The sequence below is a fragment of the Cervus canadensis genome, chromosome 22 (assembly GCF_019320065.1).
Source record: "Cervus canadensis isolate Bull #8, Minnesota chromosome 22, ASM1932006v1, whole genome shotgun sequence".
Classification (NCBI taxonomy): domain Eukaryota; kingdom Metazoa; phylum Chordata; class Mammalia; order Artiodactyla; family Cervidae; genus Cervus; species Cervus canadensis.
In genome coordinates this window covers 48,401,574-48,424,208 of record NC_057407.1, presented here as the reverse complement: position 1 = coordinate 48,424,208, position 22,635 = coordinate 48,401,574, and the positions used below count along the sequence as shown (strand labels likewise).

The 22,635-nt window shown below is 37.7% G+C and overlaps 1 protein-coding gene across 5 annotated transcripts in view; it reads left to right on the top strand.

Moving 5' to 3' along the window:
* The window catches only part of GOLGA4 (golgin A4), a 112,631-nt gene that overhangs the window by 45,129 nt on the left and 44,867 nt on the right, over window positions 1–22,635 (top strand). For 4 of the 5 annotated variants that reach the window (XM_043441858.1, XM_043441857.1, XM_043441855.1 and 1 more), the window contains 5 exons: window positions 12,092–12,190; window positions 12,549–12,678; window positions 14,179–14,366; window positions 14,653–14,736; window positions 16,911–17,058. In XM_043441858.1, the coding sequence (XP_043297793.1) occupies window positions 12,092–12,190; window positions 12,549–12,678; window positions 14,179–14,366; window positions 14,653–14,736; window positions 16,911–17,058 (649 nt within the window). The remainder of the gene's footprint in view (window positions 1–12,091; window positions 12,191–12,548; window positions 12,679–14,178; window positions 14,367–14,652; window positions 14,737–16,910; window positions 17,059–22,635) is intronic. The other variant, XM_043441856.1, reaches the window with a different exon arrangement.

Here is a 22,635-nt window from a genome sequence, read left to right as displayed (position 1 = left end):
CATCTAGTTTTGCTTTATTGACTATGCCAAAGCCTTTGACTGTGTGCATCACAACAAACTGGAAAATTCTTCTAGAGATGGGAATGCCAGATTACCTGACTTGCCTCCTGAGAAATTTGTATGTAGGTCAAGAAGCAACAGTTAGAACTGGACCTGGAGCAACAGACCGGTTCAAAATAGGAAAAGGAGTACGTCGAGGCTGTATATTGTCACTCAGCTTATTTAATTTATATGCAGAGTACATCATGTGAAATGCTGGCCTGGATGAGTCATAAGCTGGAATCAAGATTGCCAGAAGGAATATCACTAACCTCAGATACACAGATGACACCACCCTTATGGCAGAAAGCAAAGAAGAACTGAAGAGCCTCTTGATGAAAGTGAAAGAGGAGGGTGAAAAAGTTGGCTTAAAACTCAACATTCAGAAAACTAAGATCATGGCATCTGCTGGAAACAGTGACAGACTTTATTTTTTTGGGCTCCAAAATCACTGTGGATGGTGACTGCAGCCATGAAATTAAAAGACGCTTGCTCCTTGGAAGAAAACTTATGACCAACCTAGACAACATATTCAAAAGCAGAGACATTACTTTGCCAACAAGGGTCCATTAGTCAAAGCTATGGTTTTTCCAGTAGTCATGTATGGATGTGAGAGTTGGACTATAAAGAAAGCTGAGTGCCGAAGAATTGATGTTTTTGAACTGTGGTGTTGGAGAAGACTCTTGAGAGTCCCTTGGACTGCAAGGAGATCCAACCAGTCAATCCTAAAGGAAACCAGCCCTGAGTATTCATTGGAAGGACTGATGTTGAAGCTGATGGGTAGAGCTGACTCATTTGAAAAGACCTTGATGCTGGGAAAGATTGAAGACCGGAGGAGAAGGGGACAACAGAGGATGAGACGGTTGGATGGCATCACCAACTCAATGGACATGAGTTTGAGTAAACTCTGGGAGTTGGTGATTGACAGGGAGGCCTGGCATCCATTGCTGCAGTCCATGGGGTTGTAAAGAGTTGGACATGACTGAGTGACTGAACTGAATACTATCGTCATCAATTATGATTACTGAAATTAGTTAAATGCATTTTTATATGCTATTGCAATCCTTCCACCATTTAAAATATCATTTTCCATATCTATGCTGTTAGATCATAAACCATTACATATACATTCTTTTTTTTTAACTCTTGCGGTGTATTTGTTCTACAAGTATAGTTAACGTTCACCAGAAGGAAACGATGCCCAGCTGTTGTACTTGCACCTCCTCCAGCCTCTCCACTGCACGACCTCTGACCCCTACACATGGTTTTGTGAATATCAACACTTCTGTAACATGTCTTAGAGGTCAAACTAGAAATGTGGAGTCTTGGGCTGAGTAGAAGTTCAGGCTTTGTTTCTTCTCAGTCCCTTTCTGTTGTTACTAGAAAGAGGGTACATTTAGCACTTTGTTGAGGGACAAATAATATGGCACTTTTACCCAAAAGGTTTTTCTAAGTTAAAGGTATTTGATACATTCCACTCATCAGAATACCTGGGAAAATAATCAGAAAGATCTTATAAAACTTATGCATAACAATGTTAATTCCAGGATTTGCCCGAATTTGCAAATAGTCCAAATGGCCAACAATAGGACAATTGTTGAATTGGTTGTTATGTTTAGTAATGGTACAGAGCCATTTATTATTGTGCTAAAAATTTCAAATAGTGTAGCTTTACATCGAAGATAAGTTTCCTAGATACCAAATATATAAGGGTGGATAAAACAAAGTCTTTGACCAAATGAAGCTCATTTTCTGGTGGGTAAGACACGGACACACATACATATATGCATACATATATAACACACTGTCAGGTAGTAAACAGTTCTTTTAGGGGAAATAAAGCAGCATAAAGGATTGAAGGTTGAGTGAGGCCTTTAGAGGGTGGTCACACACTGGTTACTCTCTGAAGAATTTGTTATAGGGAGATAAGAATGGAAGTGAGAGCCAGTCAACAGATCTTACAGCTGTAGTGGTAGTAGGAGTAATGGTAGGGATAGAAGTGGTGGGAAATGGTCAGACTTGCTGTTACTTAGAGGGTTTGCTGGTGATTGGAAATGGGGGAAAAGAGAGGAGTCAAGATTGACCCCAACACTTTTGGCTTGGGTGACAGTGAATTGTGGCATCATTTGTTAAATTAGTGGATAGTGGAGAGGAGATTTATTGGGAGAGAAATCAGGCTTCAGAGTCTGGAAGTAGTGTCACATGGAAGAAGGATTAGGGTTGTTCCTAGTGACTCTAAGGATCTAATCCGAAGAACTTTCTGAAAGTGGAAAGTAACCCCTGGTGCTGGGTCCAGTTCCGGAGCTCATGGGACCCTGTTACAGTGGTGGTGGACAACTGGCTAGCGACCCTGTAGGCTGTAGTCAGGATGTAAGTAGACAGTTCCTTTATAACTGTAGTCTCTATTATTTGTGAAGCTTTTATTGGTAGAATAAGGTAGCAAGAGGAAGGAGGAGGGGACATGATTAAAAATTGTTTCCATTGTATGCAAAGACTTCTTAAGATGAGGAGATGAAAACATTCAGAACCTGAAAAGTGTTATAGCAGTATAAATCACAGAAGTTAATGTGGGCTGGTAGGGATGCCATGTAACAGGGTCTAGTATGGTAGAAAGTAGAAAATTATTTGGAAGAAATGAAATTTAAAGAAAGCAAAGGACTGCATTGCTATTAAGGAGACGCACAGCTGTTCCACATTAAAGAATTGTCCTATGCCGGTTCATGGGGGACAGTGCTTTCCAGACTTTGGGGTTTCATGGACTGAGAAATTACTTTTCATTTCCTTCCAGAAATGGGGAACAAGAGACTTGTCCTAGGGCTACTTTTGTTTTTTTCAAGTGAGGACATTGAGAATAAGGATATAGGTTCTTTTATTGTCATTATTTCATGAAAGAAATTTTTTTTTTTTTTTAAATAAAAAACAATGAGGAAGGACATAGTCTCAGGATAAGGTACAGTTGTTTAGATGAAAGATCTTTAGATCTAAGAAAAACATGTCTTGGTCTTTTTTTTTCTTTTTCTTTTTTTTATTATTATAATTTTTTTTTCATTTATTTTTATTAGTTGGAGGCTAATTACTTTACAATATTGTAGTGGGTTTTGTCATACATTGACATGAATCAGCCATGGATTTACATGTATTCCCCATCCCGATCCCCCCTCCCACCTCCCTCTCTACCCAATCCCTCTGGGTCTTCCCAGTGCACCGGCCTGAGCGCTTGTCTCATGCATCCAACCTGGGCTGGTGATCTGTTTCACTATAGATAATATACATGTTTCGATGCTGTTCTCTTGAAACATCCCACCCTCACCTTCTCCCACAGAGTCCAAAACTGTTCTGTACATCTGTGTCTCTTTTTCTGTTTTGCATATAGGGTTATCATTACCATCTTTCTAAATTCCATATATATGTGTTAGTATGCTGTAATGTTCTTTATCTTTCTGGCTTACTTCACTCTGTATAATGGGCTCCAGTTTCATCCATCTCATTAGAACTGATTCAAATGAATTCTTTTTAATGGCTGAGTAATATTCCATGGTGTATATGTACCACAGCTTCCTTATCCATTCATCTGCTGATGGGCATCTAGGTTGCTTCCATGTCCTGGCTATTATAAACAGTGCTGCGATGAACATTGGGGTGCACGTGTCTCTTTCAGATCTGGTTTCCTCAGGTGTGTATGCCCAGAAGTGGGATTGCTGGGTCATATGGCAGTTCTATTTCCAGTTTTTTAAGAAATCTCCACACTGTTCTCCATAGTGGCTGTACTAGTTTGCATTCCCACCAACAGTGTAAGAGGGTTCCCTTTTCTCCACACCCTCTCCAGCATTTATTGCTTGTAGACTTTTGGATAGCAGCCATCCTGACTGGCGTGTAATGGTACCTCATTGTTGCTTTGATTTGCATTTCTCTGATAATGAGTGATGTTGAGCATCTTTTCATATGTTTGTTAGCCATCTGTATGTCTTCTTTGGAGAAATGTCTGTTTAGTTCTTTGGCCCATTTTTTGATTGGGTCATTTATTTTTCTGGAATTGAGCTACAGGAGTTGCTTGTATATTTTTGAGATTAATCCTTTGTCTGTTGCTTCGTTTGCTATTATTTTCTCCCAATCTGAGGGCTGTCTTTTCACCTTGCTTATAGTTTCCTTTGTAGTGCAAAAGCTTTTAAGTTTCATTAGGTCCCATTTGTTTATTTTTGCTTTTATTTCCAATATTCTGGGAGGTGGGTCATAGAGGATCTTGCTGTGATTTATGTCGGAGAGTGTTTTGCCTATGTTCTCCTCTAGGAGTTTTATAGTTTCTGGTCTTACATTTAGATCTTTAATCCATTTTGAGTTTATTTTTGTGTATGGTGTTAGAAAGTGTTCTAGTTTCATTCTTTTACAAGTGGTTGACCAGTTTTCCCAGCACCACTTGTTAAAGAGGTTATCTTTTTTCCATTGTATATCCTTGCCTCCTTTGTCGAAGATAAGGTGTCCATAGGTTCGTGGATTCATCTCTGGGCTTTCTATTCTGTTCCATTGATCTATATTTCTGTCTTTGTGCCAGTACCATACTGTCTTGATGACTGTGGCTTTGTAGTAGAGTCTGAAGTCAGGCAGGTTGATTCCTCCAGTTCCATTCTTCTTTCTCAAGATTACTTTGGCTATTTGAGGTTTTTTGTATTTCCATACAAATTGTGAAATTATTTGTTCTAGTTCTGTGAAAAATACCGTTGGTAGCTTGATAGGGATTGCATTGAATCTATAGATTGCTTTGGGTAGAATAGCCATTTTGACAATATTGATTCTTCCAATCCATGAACACGGTATGTTTCTCCATCTGTTTGTGTCCTCTTTGATTTCTTTCATCAGTGTTTTATAGTTTTCCATGTATAGGTCTTTTGTTTCTTTAGGTAGATATACTCCTAAGTATTTTATTCTTTTTGTTGCAGTGGTGAATGGTATTGTTTCCTTAATTTCTCTGTTTTCTCATTGTTAGTGTATAGGAATGCAAGGGACTTCTGTGTGTAAATTTTATATCCTGCAACTTTACTATATTCATTGATTAGCTCTAGTAATTTTCTGGTAGAGTCTTTAGGGTTTTCTATGTAGAGGATCATGTTGTCTGCAAACAGCATGAGTTTCACTTCTTCTTTTCCTATCTGGATTCCTTTACTTCTTTTTCTGCTCTGATTGCCGTGGTCAAAACTTCCAAAACTATGTTGAATAGTAGTGGTGAGAGTGGGCACCCTTGTCTTGTTCCTGATTTTAGGGGAAATGCTTTCAGTTTTTCACCATTGAGGGTAATGCTTGCTGTGGGTTTGTCATATATATAGCTTTTATTATGTTGAGGTATGTTCCTTCTATTCCTGCTTTCTGGAGAGTTTTAATCATAAATGGGTGTTGAATTTTGTCAAAGGCTTTCTCTGCATCTATTGAGATAATCATATGGTTTTTATCTTTCAATTTGTTAATGTGGTGTATTACATTGATTGATTTGCGGATATTAAAGAATCCTTGCATTCCTGGGATAAAGCCCACTTGGTCATGGTGTATGATTTTTTAATATGTTGTTGGATTCTGTTTGCTAGAATTTTGTTAAGGATTTTTGCATCTATGTTCATCAGTGATATTGGCCTGTAGTTTTCTTTTTTTGTGGCATCTTTGTCTGGTTTTGGAATTAGGGTGATGGTGGCCTCATAGAATGAGTTTGGAAGTTTACCTTCTTCTGCAATTTTCTGGAAGAGTTTGAGTAAGATAGGAGTTAGCTCTTCTCTAAATTTTTGGTAGAATTCAGCTGTGAAGCCATCTGGTCCTGGGCTTTTGTTTGCTGGAAGATTTTTGATGACAGTTTCGATTTCCTTGCTTGTGATGGGTCTGTTAAGATCTTCTATTTCTTCCTGGTTCAGTTTTGGAAAGTTATACTTTTCTAAGAATTTGTCCATTTCATCCAAGTTGTCCATTTTATTGTCATAGAGCTCCTGGTAGTAGTCTCTTATGATCCTTTGTATTTCAGTGTTGTCTGTTGCTCTCTCCATTTTAATTTCTAATTTTATTAATTTGGTTCTTCTCCCTTTGTTTCTTAATAAGTCTTGCTAATGGTTTGTCAGTTTTGTTTATTTTTTCAAAAAACCAACTTTTAGCTTTGTTGATTTTTGCTATGGTCTCTTTAGTTTCTTTTGCATTTATTTCTGCCCTAATTTTTAAGATTTCTTTCCTTCTACTAACCCTGGGGTTGTTCATTTCTTCCTTCTCTGGTTGCTATAGGTGTAGAGTTAGGTTATTTATTTGACTTTTTTCTTGTTTCTTGAGGTAAGCCTGTAATGCTATGAACCTTCCCCTTAGCACTGCTTTTACAGTGTCCCATAGGTTTTGGGTTGTTGTGTTTCATTTTCATTCATTTCTATGCATATTTTGATTTCTTTTTTGATTTCTTCTATGATTTGTTCGTTATTCAGAAGCATGCTATTTAGCCTCCATATGTTTGAATTTTTAACAATTTTTTTTCCTGTAATTGAGATCTAATCTTACTGCACTGTGGTCAGAAAAGATGACTGGAATGATTTCAATTTTTTTGAATTTACCAAGACTAGATTTATGGCCCAGGATGTGATTTATTCTGGAGAAGGTTCCGTGTGCCCTTGAGAAAAAGGTGAAGTTGATTGTTTTGGGGTGAAATGTCCTATAGTTATCAATTAGGTCTAGCTGGTCCATTGTGTCATTTAAAGTTTGTGTTTCCTTGTTAATTTTCTGTTTAGTTGATCTATCCATAGTTGTGAGTGGGGTATTAAAGTCTCCCACTATTATTGTGTTGCTATTAATTTCCTCTTTCATACTCGTTAGCGTTTGCCGTACATATTGCGGTGCTCCTATGTTGGGTGCATATATATTTATAATTGTTATATCTTCTTCTTGGATTGATCCTTTGATCATTTTGTAGTGTCCTTCTTTGTCTCTTTTCACATCCTTTATTTGAAAGTCTATTTTATCTGATATGAGTATTGCGACTCCTGCTTTCTTTTGGTCTCCGTTTGCGTGAAATATTTTTTCCAGCCCTTCACTTTTAGTCTGTATGTGTCTCTTGTTTTGAGGTGGGTCTCTTGTAGACAGCATATATAGGGGTCTTATTTTTGTATCCATTCAGCCAATCTTTGTCTTTTGGTTGGGGCATTCAACCCATTTACATTTAGGGTAATTATTGATAGGTGTGGTCCCTTTGCCATTTACTTTGTTGTTTTGGGTTCACGTTTATACAACCTTTCTGTATTTCCTGTCTAGAGGAGATCCTTTAGCATTTGTTGAAGAGCTGGTTTGGTGGTGCTGAATTCTCTCAGCTTTTGCTTGTCTGTAAAGCTTTTGAATTCTCCTTCATATCTGAATGAGATCCTTGCTGGGTACAGTAATCTAGGTTGTAGGTTATTCTCTTTCATTACTTGAAGTATGTCCTGCCATTCCCTTCTGGCCTGGAGGGTTTCTATTGATAGATCAGCTGTTATCCTTACGGGAATCCCTTTGTGTGTTATTTGTTGTTTCTCCCTTGCTGCTTTTAATATTTGTTCTTTGTGTTTGATCTTTGTTAATTTGATTAATATGTGTCTTGGGGTGTTTCGCCTTGGGTTTATCCTGTTGGGACTCTCTGGGTTTCTTGGACTTGGGTGGCTATTTCCTTCCCCATTTTAGGGAAGTTTTCAGCTATTATCTCCTCGAGTATGTTCTCATGGCCTTTCTTTTTGTCTTCTTCTTCTGGAACTCCTATGATTCGAATGTTGGGGTGTTTCACATTGTCCCAGAGGTCCCTGAGGTTGTCCTCATTTCTTTTGATTCTTTTTTCTTTTTTCCTCTCTGCTTCATTTATTTCCACCATTTTATCTTCTACCTCACTTATCCTATCTTCTGTCTCCGTTATTCTACTCTTGGTTCCCTCCAAAGTGTTTTTGATCTCATTTATTGCATTATTCATTTTTAATTGACTCTTTTTTATTTCTTCTAGGTCTTTATTAAACATTTCTTGCATCTTCTCCATCTTTGTCTCCAGGCTATTTATCTGTAACTCCATTTTGTGTTCAAGATTTTGGATCATTTTTATTATCATTATTCTAAATTCTTTCTCAGGTAGATTCCCTATCTCCTCCTCTTTTGTTTGACTTGGTGGGCATTTTTCATGTTCCTTTACCTGTTGGGTATTTCTCTGCCTTTTCATCTTGTTTAGATTGCTGTGTCTGGAGTGGGCTTTCTGTATTCTGGAGGTCTGTGGTTCCTTTTTATTGTGGAGGTTTTACCCAGTGGGTGGGGTTGGACGATTGGCTTGTCAAGGTTTCCTGGTTAGGGAAGCTTGTGTCGGTGTTCTGGTGCGTGGAACTAGATTTCTTCTCTCTGGAGTGCAATGGAGTGCCCAGTAATGAGTTTTGAGATGGGTCTATGTGTTAGGTGTGACTTTGGGCAGCCTGTATGTTGATGCTCAGGGCTATGTTCCTGCATTGCTGGAGAATTTGCATGGTATGTCTTGCTCTGGAACTTATTGGCTCTTGGGTGGTGGTTGGTTTCAATGTAGGTATGGAGGCTTTTGGATGGTTTCTTATTACTTAATGTTCCGTGTAGTCAGGAGTTTTCTGGTGTTCTCAGGTTTTGGGCTTAAGTCTCCTGCCTCTGGATTTCAGTTTTATTCTTCCAGTAGTCTCAAGGCTTCTCCAACTATACAGCACTGATAATAAAACTTCTAGGTTAATGGTGAAAAGATTCTCCACCGTGAGGGACACCCAGAGAGGTTCACAGAGTTACATGAAAAAGAGGAGAGGGAGGAGGGAGAGAGAGATGAGCAGGAGGAGAAAAAGGGGGACTCAAGAGGAGAGAGACAGATCTATGCAGTTCTCTGTTCCCAGAGTGTTCTCCGTAGCCCAGACACCCACAAAGATTCACAGAATTGAATTGGGAAGAGAAGGGGAAAGGAGGAAATAGAGGTGTTCTGAGGTAGAAAATGGAGAGTCAAAAGTGGGAGAGAGTAATCAACACACTCCTGAATAAAAATGGGAACTGAATATTGGATTCTTAATGTCCAAAATTTATATCACATACTGAAAAACAAAGATTAAAAATCTAGAGTAGAGGTTAGACTCTTAAAAATTCAATATTAAAAACAAAAACACAAAAAATTTTAGAAATATATATGAAGTTTGGTTTAAAAATAGGGCTTCTCTCTTTTTTCTTTTGCAAGGTTATAGTGAAATGAAAATGAAAATTAAGGAGTGGTAGAGAAGTAATAGACTTTAAAAGAAAATAAGAGAAAAAGAAGAAAAGAAAAGAAAACGAAAAAAAAAAACAAGAAAAAAGTTTTTTTCCTAATTAAAAAAAATTGTAAAAATATATGAAAATGACAGTTAAGGACTAGTGGGGGAGTAATAGGGAATTTTAAAAGAAAATAAAAGAGAAAAAATAAAAAAGAAAAGAAAAAAAAGGTAAAAATATATCTAGGAATTTCTCTGGAGCTGTTGCGGTCAATGTGGGTTTGGTTCAGTTTCAGATAGCGCCTCGTTCCAGCTTACACTTCTCGATATCTACAGGCCTCTTCCGGTGTAGTCGATGTTATCTACAGGGATTTTAATCTGTTGCACCGGTCCCTTCTGAAGCGGTTCCCTTTGTTTATTTGGCTTCTGTTTGCCGGTCTCTTCAGTGCCTAATTTCCGCCCTGACACAGGCGGGCGGAGGTAGTCTCTTGTTCAGGTTCGCTAGTTCCGTTGTCGCGCTGCGGGGAGTGGGGGGGTGGGGTGTGCTGCTTTCCCCGTCTACGCTGCTCAGGCTCCCGGCTGCTCTATATGGAGCGTGCCCTGCGTTGCATGCGGTTCCAGTTTTCGGGTGTTCCACAAAAGCGCAGACTCGGTTGCGCCTGCGTTTTGTGCCTTCCCCGGCGGGAGCAGCTCAGGCAGCCAGGAGCTTGACGGGCGCACTCTCCCCCGGTGTGTGCGCCTTCTCCCCTCCGCGGCCCCAGCCTCAGTTTCTGCCTGCGCTGGTCGGGTGCATGCGCCTTGAGTTTAGCCGCAACCCTCCCAGCGGATGTCGACCATCCAGAATCTCAGGAAGTCTTTGGTTAGAAACTGGAGGTCTGTTTGCAGTGTGGTAGGGGATGCCGTCTTTGGGACAAAGTTTGCCCCCCCCCCCGGCAGGGCTGGGCCAGTCCGCAGCTGGCTAGCTCTTCTCTGGACTTGCTCAGACCCTTTGTTCTGCAAATGGCCGGCAGTGTGTTCGGCCGGTTAATTTTCTCTCTCTCTTTTGCTATCCCACAGTTTAAGTTGGAATCTCACAAAAGCTCCCTCCGATTGCCCTCAGGGCACTCAGGCCTGGTCCTTACCCTAAGCAATGCCGCCCGCCCCTCTCCGTACCGCCCCCACTTGCTGGTGGCGGAGTCTGGGGTACTTTTCTGCTGGGATTTGCTTTTAGGCATGTAATCTGTGGGTTTTACTTATTTTCTCTCCCAGTTAGGTTGCCCTCTGAGATTTGAAAACTTCCCCCAGACCCGCCAGTGCGAGGGTTTCCTGGTGTTTGGAAACTTCCTCTATTTAGACTCCCTTCCCGGGACGGGTCTCCATCCCTAGCTCTTTAGTCTCTCTTTTTATCTTTTATATTTTGTCCTACCTCCTTTTGAAGACAATGGGCTGCTTTTCTGGGCGCCTGATGACCTCAGCTAGCGATCAGAAGTTGTTATGTGAAGTTTGCTCTGCGTTCACTTGTTCTTTCTATGAATTTGTAGGGGAGAAAGTGGTCTCCCCGTCCTATTCCTCTGCCATCTTGGCTCCTCCGCCATGTCTTGATCTTAAGACCAGCATTTGGAGACTCCTGCTCTGGGGGATGGTCAAGCCAGTAGTGGGAGGAGCAGTCCCTGTGCTGGGAGACCTTGAGGCTGTTGGGAAGAAAGGACAGTTAGTATGTCAGCGTTTTGAGAATTAGTAAATTTGAAACAATTCAAGACGAGGGCGTTGCTTATGAGTCCTTGAAAATACTGTTTGAAGAAAAACTTCCAGAGTTGTATGAGGGATTCATTAAATCAGATGAAAACATGAGGTAAGAATTTTCTCTGAAAGCCTACTGAAGGAAATTAATCTTCAAAATTATTAGAGATTGGGATTATGGTTATGTATGGGGAAAAAGGACCTAAACATTGTGGAGAAAGTAATGAAAGAATTTGGTTATATTCAGAGATAGCAAAGATAAATAAAATATGACTTTGACTATTTTGAGCTTAGAGAATGCGAATACTACGAATTCTAGAAAAATAGAGGGGTTTGGATGGAATATCCGCTATGTTCCAGGTGTTAATCTCCAGCATTCTAATGGAGCTGGTGTCAGGGAGAAGCCCTGAGGACTTGAAACTGAGCCCAGAGGGATAGCTGCTGATAGAATCAATGAAGGACATGGTGGAAAGTCTAAAAGACAGGACTGTAGGGAGGATCTCTGCACCTGCAGAAAGCACATACCTCATTTGAGGAAGTAATTGTTAGAGACTTGAGTGGAGAGGTAAAGACCATTGGATTTAGTTAGGAATGCTTATCAATGACCTGAGGAAAGCAGCATTTTGAGTAATGTCAGCAACTTGAAATATCACCGTTTGGTGATCCAGTAGGTCAAGCTTTTCATTTGAGGAAGCTTCTGATTTTGGCAATTGATCACTTTCATGTATGGGAAAAAGGAAGGCTCTACTGATTATCTATTTACTTACTGTATAGCAATTCAGTTTTAGATCAAGTGAATATAAGATAACACAGGCAGTAAGATGTCTTAAAGTAGGATAAAGTTACACCTTTATCTTAAGTAACATTTTTTAAATCCTTTCTACAGAATTGTTAGTTCAGCAGTGATAAAGGTCTAAAAGTATGCTTTCTCTTCTTGGATCTTTATACTCTTTAAAAAACAGAATTATTTGTTGAGGTAAACACTACTATTTTAAATGTTAATTATTCTCTAATTATTGTTGCTTATACCTTAAGAGTAATACAGTCTGGGTTGATCAGTTTTTAAGTTTTAAAAACTTCATATTTTTTGTTTTATACTGAAAACTGCTTGTGAATCCTTTATGTTTTAGGAGCTTCAAATGGACCAACAAGCAAAAAAACATCTTCAAGAGGAGTTTGATGCATCTTTAGAGGAAAAAGATCAGTATATCAGTGTTCTCCAGACTCAGGTAAAAAAAAAAAGTATGGAACTTTTGGATACAGGAAAATAAAGGGATTTCGATGGGATATCTGATAGGTTCTTGATTTTTTTTTTAAAGCCTATTTTTAAAATTCTTTGCTTTTTCAACTCAGTTTTAAGGATAATTTTTGATTTATTGTGTCTTCCGGCTAAGCTATCACTGAAAATAGCAAATACCAAAATTGGTTGTTTTGGGAGAAAATTTTTTACTTTTATTTTTTTCCCTCCATTATAGCAAAAATTATACCTTTACTCTATCCCTTCTCTGTTTTAAATAAAGTACTGCTGCCATAATTTCTGTTGTTTTTTTTTTTAACCCCCTAATGAAGAACTTTTTTTGTTTTTAGGTTTCTTTGCTGAAGCAACGGTTACGAAATGGCCCAATGAATGCTGATCTACCAAAACCACTCCCTCAGATGGAACCAGAGGCTGAAGGCGTCACTAAAGAGAACACAGACAGTGATGTAGAGTCAGTAGGTAAGCTTCAGCTTGTCAGGAGGTTAAGTTAGAAACTAGAGGAGGATGTTGAGAGATTCTAGGGCAGGGACTAATAGACATGGACTGAGGTAGAAGTAGAATGTCCCTGACCCTCATATTTCTAGAAAGATGCATTAAAAAACAAATTTTAACTGAGTCCATTTAGAAGATCTTATTGTCATAATTCAGTGATTCATGAATTGGGCAGCATCTCCCTCTAGCAGATTGAAAAGAGCTCCTGGGAGCTGTACAAAATGAAGGCATGAAAGACTTTTATAGACAGAAGAGAATGGGACAAAGAAGTTAGAGTGGCAAAGAGTGGATTGGTTGTGACAAGGTCCCTTTCCTTTGGAGGAGGCAGGGGTCTGTCAGGCATGTGACCTCTCTAGTGTTGACCAGGTGATTCCTGCTGAACTGGCTTAAGATTCCATTTCTGGGAGAGGTCAAAATTGTAATTAAGTCTCAGTTTGGTGGCTTGGGGCTTAACATAACCCTCCATCTTGGACCTGTTGTCTTGTTTTTAACAGATGAAAGATTTTTGATGGTTTTTTGGGCTTTTTGTTTACTGTTATTCAGGAGAAAGTAATTGTTTTACTACTTGAAAGTCTATGAGTAGCATACATTTGCATTGTCATTGAAATTCATTACATTATACTGTTTTATTGAGAGTGGTAACTAGACTTCATATAAAAGGTCAGGTCTACTCAAGATTAAGGAATATGCTCTTTGTCATTATTTGTCAGTTTTTGTTTTTAAGTAATACTGCTTCCATGTTTCTACTTTCAAAGATCCCAGTATTTGCCCTATTATTTGCTTTCTAACTGAAAAGAAAGAATAGTTAAATTCTGTTTTAAAAACCAATTATAGTCCACCCTAGTCTTAGAGACTTTGAGGTATCTATTCAGTAAAATTCCCAGTTTTTATTTACTAGCTTCCTTGCAAAGAAATTGATGATAAAAATTTTTGGTCCAGCCAGCACCAGAGCAAAGAGCTGAATAGCCATCTATCTGAGCAGCCAGCCTATAAGGGCTCCTGAAATGCTCCCTGGCGTGTTTCATAAATGTAAGGAGGTGGAGAAAGCTTATTTGCCAGGACTCCTCTCTGGACGAGATGAGAACGCTTTGGAAGGAATACTTTACAGATAATTTTGGTATAGGCAATTAGACACAGCGGGCATTGGCAAAGAGTGAAAAATGGCCATGAAACTGTCTTTTAAGGAGGGTGGGTTCAGTTAACATTAGTTAACTCTTGAGTGCTGTGTGTCATTTGGGTTGGGGTGGAACCATGGAAGAGGTGAATGTACAACTCAGCTCCTTCAGCTACAGGTCACACAAATAGCAGCAAAGTAGAAGTTGGGAAGGTCGCCCCTCTCTTCTCTGAGTGGCTCAGAATATAGTCAAGTGTTGGGATGAGCATACATTCCTGTGCACTAACGGAATCCTGGGGAGTCCTCAGGTTCCTTACTGACAGCCCCTGTTTATGCTGCTTTACTGTTAACAGTGGGAGATGGAGCTTCTGCTAAAACAGTGGAAGTACTTCAGCAGAGAGTTAAGCGTCAGGAGAACCTACTGCAGCGCTGTAAGGAGACCATTCGGTCACATAAGGAACAGTGTACGCTGTTAACTAGTGAAAAAGAAGCCCTGCAGGAACAACTGGATGAAAGACTTCAAGAACTAGAAAAGATGAAGGTAAAAGAGCGAATGAGTGTGGTTTACCATAGCCCGGTGACGGTAGATCCACAGGCCCCAGCGCGGCCTGCACCTCCTCTGGAAGGCTGACCCCTTCCTCCGTAGACCACGTGGAGAGGGCCCCCAAGTGCCCTGGGAGTCTAGCGTTGACTGTCCTTTTGACACATCCTCTGTTTTCTTCTCCTACTAGGCTTGTAGGAGTATTCACATTAGATAAAATGTTTAGAGTTCGCATATAAGAAGAAACTTTATTAGAGATGGAAATGAATTTTTAAAATTTTTTTAGGAGCTTCATATGGCTGAGAAGACTAAACTTATCACTCAGTTGCGTGATGCAAAGAACTTAATTGAACAGCTTGAACAAGATAAGGTAAAACAACAAAACTTATGATACTAAAATTTGTCGAGGGCCCCCCCGCCCCAGTTCATTTTTGGAAGCAATTGGAAGCATTCAGACTTCTGCTTTCCAAAATTATTATGGCTACTTCCATGAAAAAAACTTCTTTGTTTTCATTTCTAGATTTATATAACTATTAGTGTTAGCTATGTATCATGTGAAGCTGAATCTGTAATTTCTTAATCCAGTCAGCAGTTTGATTTCTAGGTTAGACTGCTGTTGCAAAAGAAATTTGTTTATAGTACATAACTACTTTTTAGAGAAAAGTTAAATTAGTTACAGTTAAGGCATTACTAAATGTGAATGATATAAGTATTGTCTTTCAAATATAATGGAAACAGATTAATCTCTCAGAAAAATTGTCCAGAAAGTAATGCAGTGGTAATATATACATTAACATAAATAAAGTTTTCTACAAATAAACTTTAGAGTATATATATAGGTGAGATTGGCAGTTTAGAGTCAGGACAGTAGCTTCAGCTGTGGCAGCAAAGACAACTAAAAAAATTCATGAACAAACAGTTTTGACTAAAGTTTTTCAGCGCCAAGTTCATGGGTCCTTTTTTTTTCAGTAGCTTCCAATTAGTTCTACACCATCCACCATGTTCTTTAGTTTGGTACTTAAAACTACAGATTTTAAGTGACCGTGTAATTAAGAAAGTGTCAGAGCTGTTCTGCTGTTGAAATGTATTGTCAGTCTTTTCGTTCTGTCCACTTTACTAGATTATATTTCATTAACTTCATAAAGACCTTGTTTAAAAAAATTTTTGAGAAAATTTATTATAGAAAGTACAAAGATTAATAAAAGGAATTCCTGTGAACCCATCACCCAACTTCAACACTTAACATCTCACAGCTAATTTTTTTTCATCTGTACATTCCCAGCTGCCAGTATCCTCATCCAAGGATTGTTTTAGAGCAAATCTAAGAAATCTTGCCATTTTTTCTATAAGTATTTTAATGTGTCTTTTAAAATAAAGGACTATTTTTATTTTTATAAAAATATAATGACATTGTCATGATCACATCTAAAAATTTAATAGCAATTCCTTGATAAGTCAACTATTTCAGCAGTTTCAGATTTTCCCTTTTGTCTCATACACTTGCTCTTTTTTGTGATGCAGAATCCAAATGAGGTTCTTTCATTGCAGTTGGTTTTGACTCTTAAGACTTTTTTTAGTCTATAGGTTCCACTCCTCTCTCTTTCTCTCTCTTTTTTTCCATTGTGAGTTGGTTTTTGAGGAAACTGAAGGCTCACAATTTTGTTTTGAAATTTGTGTAATAATGCCCCACTTACCTAGTTTTTAATCTGTTCATTAATATTAGCCATCTGGAAGAGTCAGACCCTAAAGCAAGAGTTGACAAACCCTAGAAGTAAGGTAATACTCTTGTTAATATCATAAACTAGCTGTCACAGTCTTAGTTTTCAAGAGACAAGTTGAACCACACTTTTTTTTTTGTTAGTTGCAAATGACTGATTTAACATCTACTGTTTGATTATATTTCCCCCCAGCAACCTTCATTTCTTGTGTAGATTATCCAGAAAGTGGGAAGACATAGCAGTTAGCAAATTGGAGGAATGGGATTGCCCCACTGACAGTAATAAGGAGTGGTGTTGGGACCAGAGATTGTCACAAGAGGAAAGAGAAAAACCAGGTAGATCTGTGCCACAGTCTCGGTCCATCCAGTATGGCAGCGGTGACCTTATACTCTTGGCAGCCTTTCCGTCTTCCCCTGTATTAGAGCCCAGTTCAGTAATTGTGGTTGGTTGTGAGCCAAGTACAAAAGGCTGTATTTTGTTGATTTATTGTAAACTGTTTACTAAGATAGGGAAAATTATAGTAAGCATTTATGAAAAGATTATAAATCTTTTAACTAAAATGTGTTTTTAACAGTTTAAAGATAAAAACTATTATTAAAACGATTTTTATATTAAAAATACCCTGATATGCCAGGTAACTGAAGTTATTATAGTACATAGTGTAGTATATATGCAGGACACAGACTTCAGTTTGTGAAATATTGAAATAATTCTTATGCTCTACTTAGTAAGAAACATTATGTTTTCTGCCCTTTAAGTTTGTCATGTGCTGTTAATAATGCAGTTTTGTTAATGCAAACGCTTTAGAGTCTGCACTTCTATTTAGGGAATGGTAATAGCAGAGACAAAACGTCAGATGCATGAAACCCTGGAAATGAAAGAAGAAGAAATTGCCCAACTTCGCAGTCGCATCAAACAGATGACTACCCAGGGAGAGGAGTTACGTGAACAGAAAGAAAAGTCTGAAAGAGCTGGTAAGAAATCAGGGGTTACTTGTTTTATGTTAGAACTCAAGTCATGTGAAGTGCTTGACTAACCAACATTTAGAAAAATTAGTTTAATATGGATAAAAATGTTCAACTGTAGAGCCTCTTTATAAAGACACCTTTATATAGAAGAGGCAGGGCTTGGTAAACTATGGCTTGTGCTGGTAATGCAGCTAATGCTTGGCCTATTATATAGAACCCTGCAAAACCTACAGTATTTATTTCTGACTCTTTTTGGAAAATTTCTGGTGACCACTGCCTTAGACTATCAATTTAGGTGTACATTTTGAAACTGCCCAGGTAGGCACAGTGTGGTACATACTAAATAACTGCTACCTTGTGGATGCTTGGGGATAAACAAAAAAGTATAAGATACACTTTGCTTTTTTTGATAGAATGATGGAATAATTCAGCATTATACATAGCAGCATTATGTCCTGACCCAATAAATACTAGGCTGTGAAGTGTTGAGGCCAGCACAGTGTTCAGCAGGGTATGGTACTGAGTAACGCAAGACAGGAACAGAGAGATGCTTGAAAGAGGCGAGAGGAGAGTGAATGGGACCCTCAGGTTAGTGAGGATGGGAGTTTTGAGTTGGGCCTCAGATAGTGAATAGAATGGGCCTACACAGACAGGCGGGGGCAACACACATTTCAGATTCTAAATCATAAACAGGCACAGTGACCATAGGTGGGGTGTGTGTCAGCTGGAAATCATTCTTGCTGAAGTGGAAAAATGAAGTTGGATTGTGAAGGAACTAACTGTTAAAGTCTGTAAAGATACTTGAGTAGCTGAGGTTAGACTTGTGGTGTGTTTTCCATGTTAGGAAACCAGTAATAGAAAAGTATAAATGCGATGGAAGCCAGTGTTGCATGTAGAAAGGGAACGAAGTGCAGAGTCGAACTTAAGGGGAAAGGTAGAAACCCAGGTTTTGGGAACTGAGAGCTTTGGCCACCTTCTCTAGGATGGTGGATCTGGGAAGAAGAGGAGGGGTTGATTCTGCAGAATTTGGTATCCAGCCAGCTTGAACGGGCAGAAGAAAGGTAGGAGTCTAAGAAGACATCAGAGATTTAAGGTTTGGAGACCGAATGAGTCACATGACGCCAGAATAAAGGAAGTCGAATGGGGACACTGAGGAATGGAGTGAAATGATGAGTTTGCCTAGATTCTCTGAGTTTGAGCCAATTATGAGCTTTCCAAATGGAATTGACTTGTAGGAATTTGGAAATAAGAAATTGGAGTGTCTTTCTGGAGGCATTAGCCTAAGGTTGAGGTCTTTGGTTCAATTTACAGAAGAGGCTGATTTCTCTGAAAGACTGCTTTACTGGTAGTAGTAGCAGTGGGGGTACCTGCTGCTGACGGCCGGCAGTTACTTTATGCAAGGCTCTGTCATGAATGCTTTGCTTGTATTCACTCCTGTATGCATTTGTATTTAATCCTTAAAATTTCTGTGACGTGTATTACTGTTATTCTGATTTTACAAATAAGGAATGAGACAGAAAACTTAAGAACATAGAAGCTAAGTAACTTGCTTAGATTCACCCACAGAAACTAAGTGGATAGTCGGGATTTGAATCTGGGCGTTTTGCATCTGGCGTCTGTGCTTTTAACATAGAGATCTTGCATTTGGTGAAGAGAAGAAAAAAGTCAACCTGTGACGTCACAGGAATTGTGGACACTTAGGCTTCTGGGGAATATAGGGGGCATTTCCAAAAATGCAGAAGGTGGGATGAAGATTTTTTAAAAATTTCTTCTAATTTGCACGAGGATTCAGTTCCTAGAATGCAGTTTCAGAAATGATTTTAGAAACCGGATTGTAAGGTTTAAGGAGAGGAATGGTTCTGAATGAGAGGGGTAGTTGGTTCACAACTAGATGTGCTTCTAAATGTCTCCTTGCAGTTGTTTTAGACTTAAGAAGATTTCCTTCTAGAGAGCATTAGTAGAAAAATCTCTCAGGTTATAGTCTCTAACAACTTCCTTGAAGCAGTTGGAGACTTGTGAGATGCTGTTAAACACTGGTTTCTGTGAACAGAAAAACCTACTGCAAAGTCTCAGCTTCTCATGTCAAGCCTTTTCATTTTTAGGATTGCTTTTGTTGACTGTTGTAGCCAGTTGAGAGAAAATAATGCTGGTGAAGGGTTACATTTCCTTTTTAAATTGGGGTGTATCTTGTGAGGGGATAGAAACCCATGAGTAACCAGTAAAATGGGGTGAATAATGAAAAGGCAGGTGAAACATACAGTTAATTCATATGTAGGATAAGAATTTCCCAGGCTGCTATTGCAGTCAGCTCTTTTGTAATATAGCCCTCCTTCTCTTACTTCTCTGAAACTCAGGTATATTTTGTCTTTACTTGTTTATTTTTTAGTTGAGGTATAGTTAATGTATAAGTTTCAGGTATATAACATAGTGATTCACAATTTTTAAAGGTTGTGTTCCATTTATAGTTACTACAAAATACTGGCTGTATTCCTTGTGCTTACACATGGTAGTTTGTGCCTTTTATGTATTTTGTCTTTAAATATGATTTTCATAAAACTGCTTATAAATATTTCATAGCCTATAAGTTAAAAGACTTATCTGTGTATAGTACTGTCAAAGTATTTAAAATTAATAAATACTTAAAGAGAATTAAGAATTATAGTTATTTAATAGAAATATTTACTTTGGAAAGTCTTGTATAACAATGAGTGCTTTTATAGACTTTTTGAAATTATATTTGTAGTCATAATTATTGGGTTTATGATAGAAAATTGCAGCATACTGATTCCGTATTGAGGATGTTGTCCTTTAAAATCTATAATGAAAGTTAGTTTTGTGCATCAACTGAATTTTATCTAATGGTTTTAGTTGAGTCTGAACAGAATTGTTCAAATATAATATGATTCTTAGTTCACCTATAAGTGATTATTCCAATTAACAGATAAGTCCAAATTTAGTACTAAAAGTAAGAAAATGTCTTTGTAAAGTAAGTAGAGTTTCTATAGTAGCATATGAATATCATCTGGCGCTTGGAGAATTTAGTTTCTCTGTTAAATGTTTGTCTTTCTCTTAGATTTAAAATTCAAAGGCTAAACACATAAAAGCTGACCATGTGGTTAAGATTTTTAGAAGTAAGTGTGTACATAAAATAATTATCAAAGAATCTGAACTCTTCCAGTGCATTTTTTATTGTAAAAAATTAGTTCATATATTTAACAGTTCTTGACATGTGGGTATTTGCAGACAAATAACTAATTTTGGGGGCACACTTATTCTGGAGGTCAAATCGTCTCAAATACATCCTCACTACTTTCCTTGGAAAACAGTCTATTGCACTGCTTCTCACAGTTTTTGTAGACAAACTGTGATGCTCCTCATATGTTGGAGGCCAAAGGAAACCTGAGTGTCTCTGATTTTAAAAAGAATAACACTATCATAAAATACCTAGACTGTGGGTACGGGTAACACGCCTGCTTGATGATGTATCAGCCTGTGGTACTTACTCAGTTCAGCTCTACAGTGGAACTGTTAGGCATGCTTTCTGATGGACAGTACTGTAGCACTTTTGTGTTGTTAAAATTACTTATATCAGTCGATAAAGCCAAAAAATAAATATTTTTGTTACAAGCATTTTACAACACTGTTGATAGTAGTCCTTTCTAGGTGTTATTTTAAAATAGATGGTCATATCATAAAGTAACCAGATTTTAATTTTGGAGAATTCTGGTGATTCAGCTTAAATATGTAATGGTGTTTTTTAAGTGCTGGGTATTATTACTAATTGTCTAGAATATTATCTCTTCAGTTCAGCCACCTGTACAGAATGTTAAGTTCACACTAAGTCTTGGCTGTTTTGTATGTGCATGTGTGTGTATGTTTTTAACTGAAATAGGAGGTAGAATAGCTGGCTAATCATTAATGTAGTATATTACAAAAAACAAATTGGGAAATAGAGAAAATGAAAGCGCATCGCTGTTGTTTCAATACACTTCCATTTAGTCTTTTCATAATCCTTATTTTATATAATTGTAATCGTAATTGTCCATATAATTTTGTATGCTACTTTTTCTTTATTTAGCATTACGTTAGGAGAACTTTTCCATGTTGCTAATGTACTAACGTATTTTAATGGCTTTGTCAGAATGCATGTACATCGTTAACCATCTCCCTGTTGATCAGCACTTAGATTACTTTCTATTTTCATTATTATGAATAATACTATAACAGCTTTATAATATAGCTTATTCCATCTTTGAACTTTTTCTCAGGATAAAGTCTGACCCATAAATTTCTACTCTTTTTTGTTAGTTATTTTTAAGTTATTTAAATATAGCCATTATAAAAGAAAACCCACATCTAGTATTAACACCTTCCCCCCATTGTTATTGCCTACAATTCTGCAAAACGAGTAAAATATTCTGCTTGGTTTAGGAGAGTTTCCAGAGTGCATTAACTTTCATAAACCCTGTTTCCTTTTCATGTACCCTGTTTTTGCTGAAGTTCTGTGTTTTATATGATTGGCTGCACTTAAAATGTAGATTAACTCATAACATTGTTTGCCTTTTTATTGTCATGTTGTGTTTGTTCGGGAAATAAGTTGGTTTTTTTTTTTTTTTCATTTGTATAGTATAGGCCTGATAATACCAAAGGCATTCAGTGGAACATATTTATTTGAAGAACCCTTTAAAATAGTTTCTTTTTAAACAATGTGTAAGATTTATGCATATTTATATAACAAACAAAAATCACATGTGTATTTACGTGTTTTGTTAGTTGCTGATAATTTGTCACAGAGTTTTCTTGGAGTCTTAAGTCTCACAAAACATCTTATTTTTGTGCATCCACACATGCCAATAAGTGAATCATGGTGCCTTTCCCAAGCCTTGTATGAACAGGACTGGGGTAAGGGCTGTTTTTTTTTTCCTTATCATGGGTCCTTAGTATAAGCTTTACAAAGAAAATTCCATGTTTCTCAGGCAAAAAATTAGGAATTAAAGTAGAATTTAAGGGTGCCATTTTAGGCAAATAGTAAGTACACATTCTGGCGCTGAGTGAACACCTGATGGAAAACTTTATTATTTTAAATGGAATTAGATTTTAAAATAGGTTGTTTATTTAATAATCATATATTTGTAGGTGCTTGATAATTCCTGTAGTAGTAGCTGTGCATCCATATCTTTGGAAAGTCATTGTCACCCTGCACTTACTTCTGTTCCTGGCCATTGTCACTGTTACTGGAAAGCATCAGCAACTAGAGGAACACATTTATTACAGAATCATATTTTCAATTTAATTAAATTTACTTAGCTTTAGCCTAATATTTTTCAAGATCATCCTGAAGTTTTCAAAATATTTGATAGATAAATTTGCATGATTAATGTAAGGAATATGTGAAAATTTGGATAGATCTGTAAAAACTTTAAAGGTTAAAGCATAGTTAATCTGTTAGAGTGAATTTTGTTATGTATTTTGGGAAGTGGCTTGAAAATTAGATTTCTGTTGCAAAATGTGATTATTTATTAGATTTCTGAAGGCCCAAGCTTACAAGTATTGCACTAGCTGGTTTATGCCACTGGGTGGTAG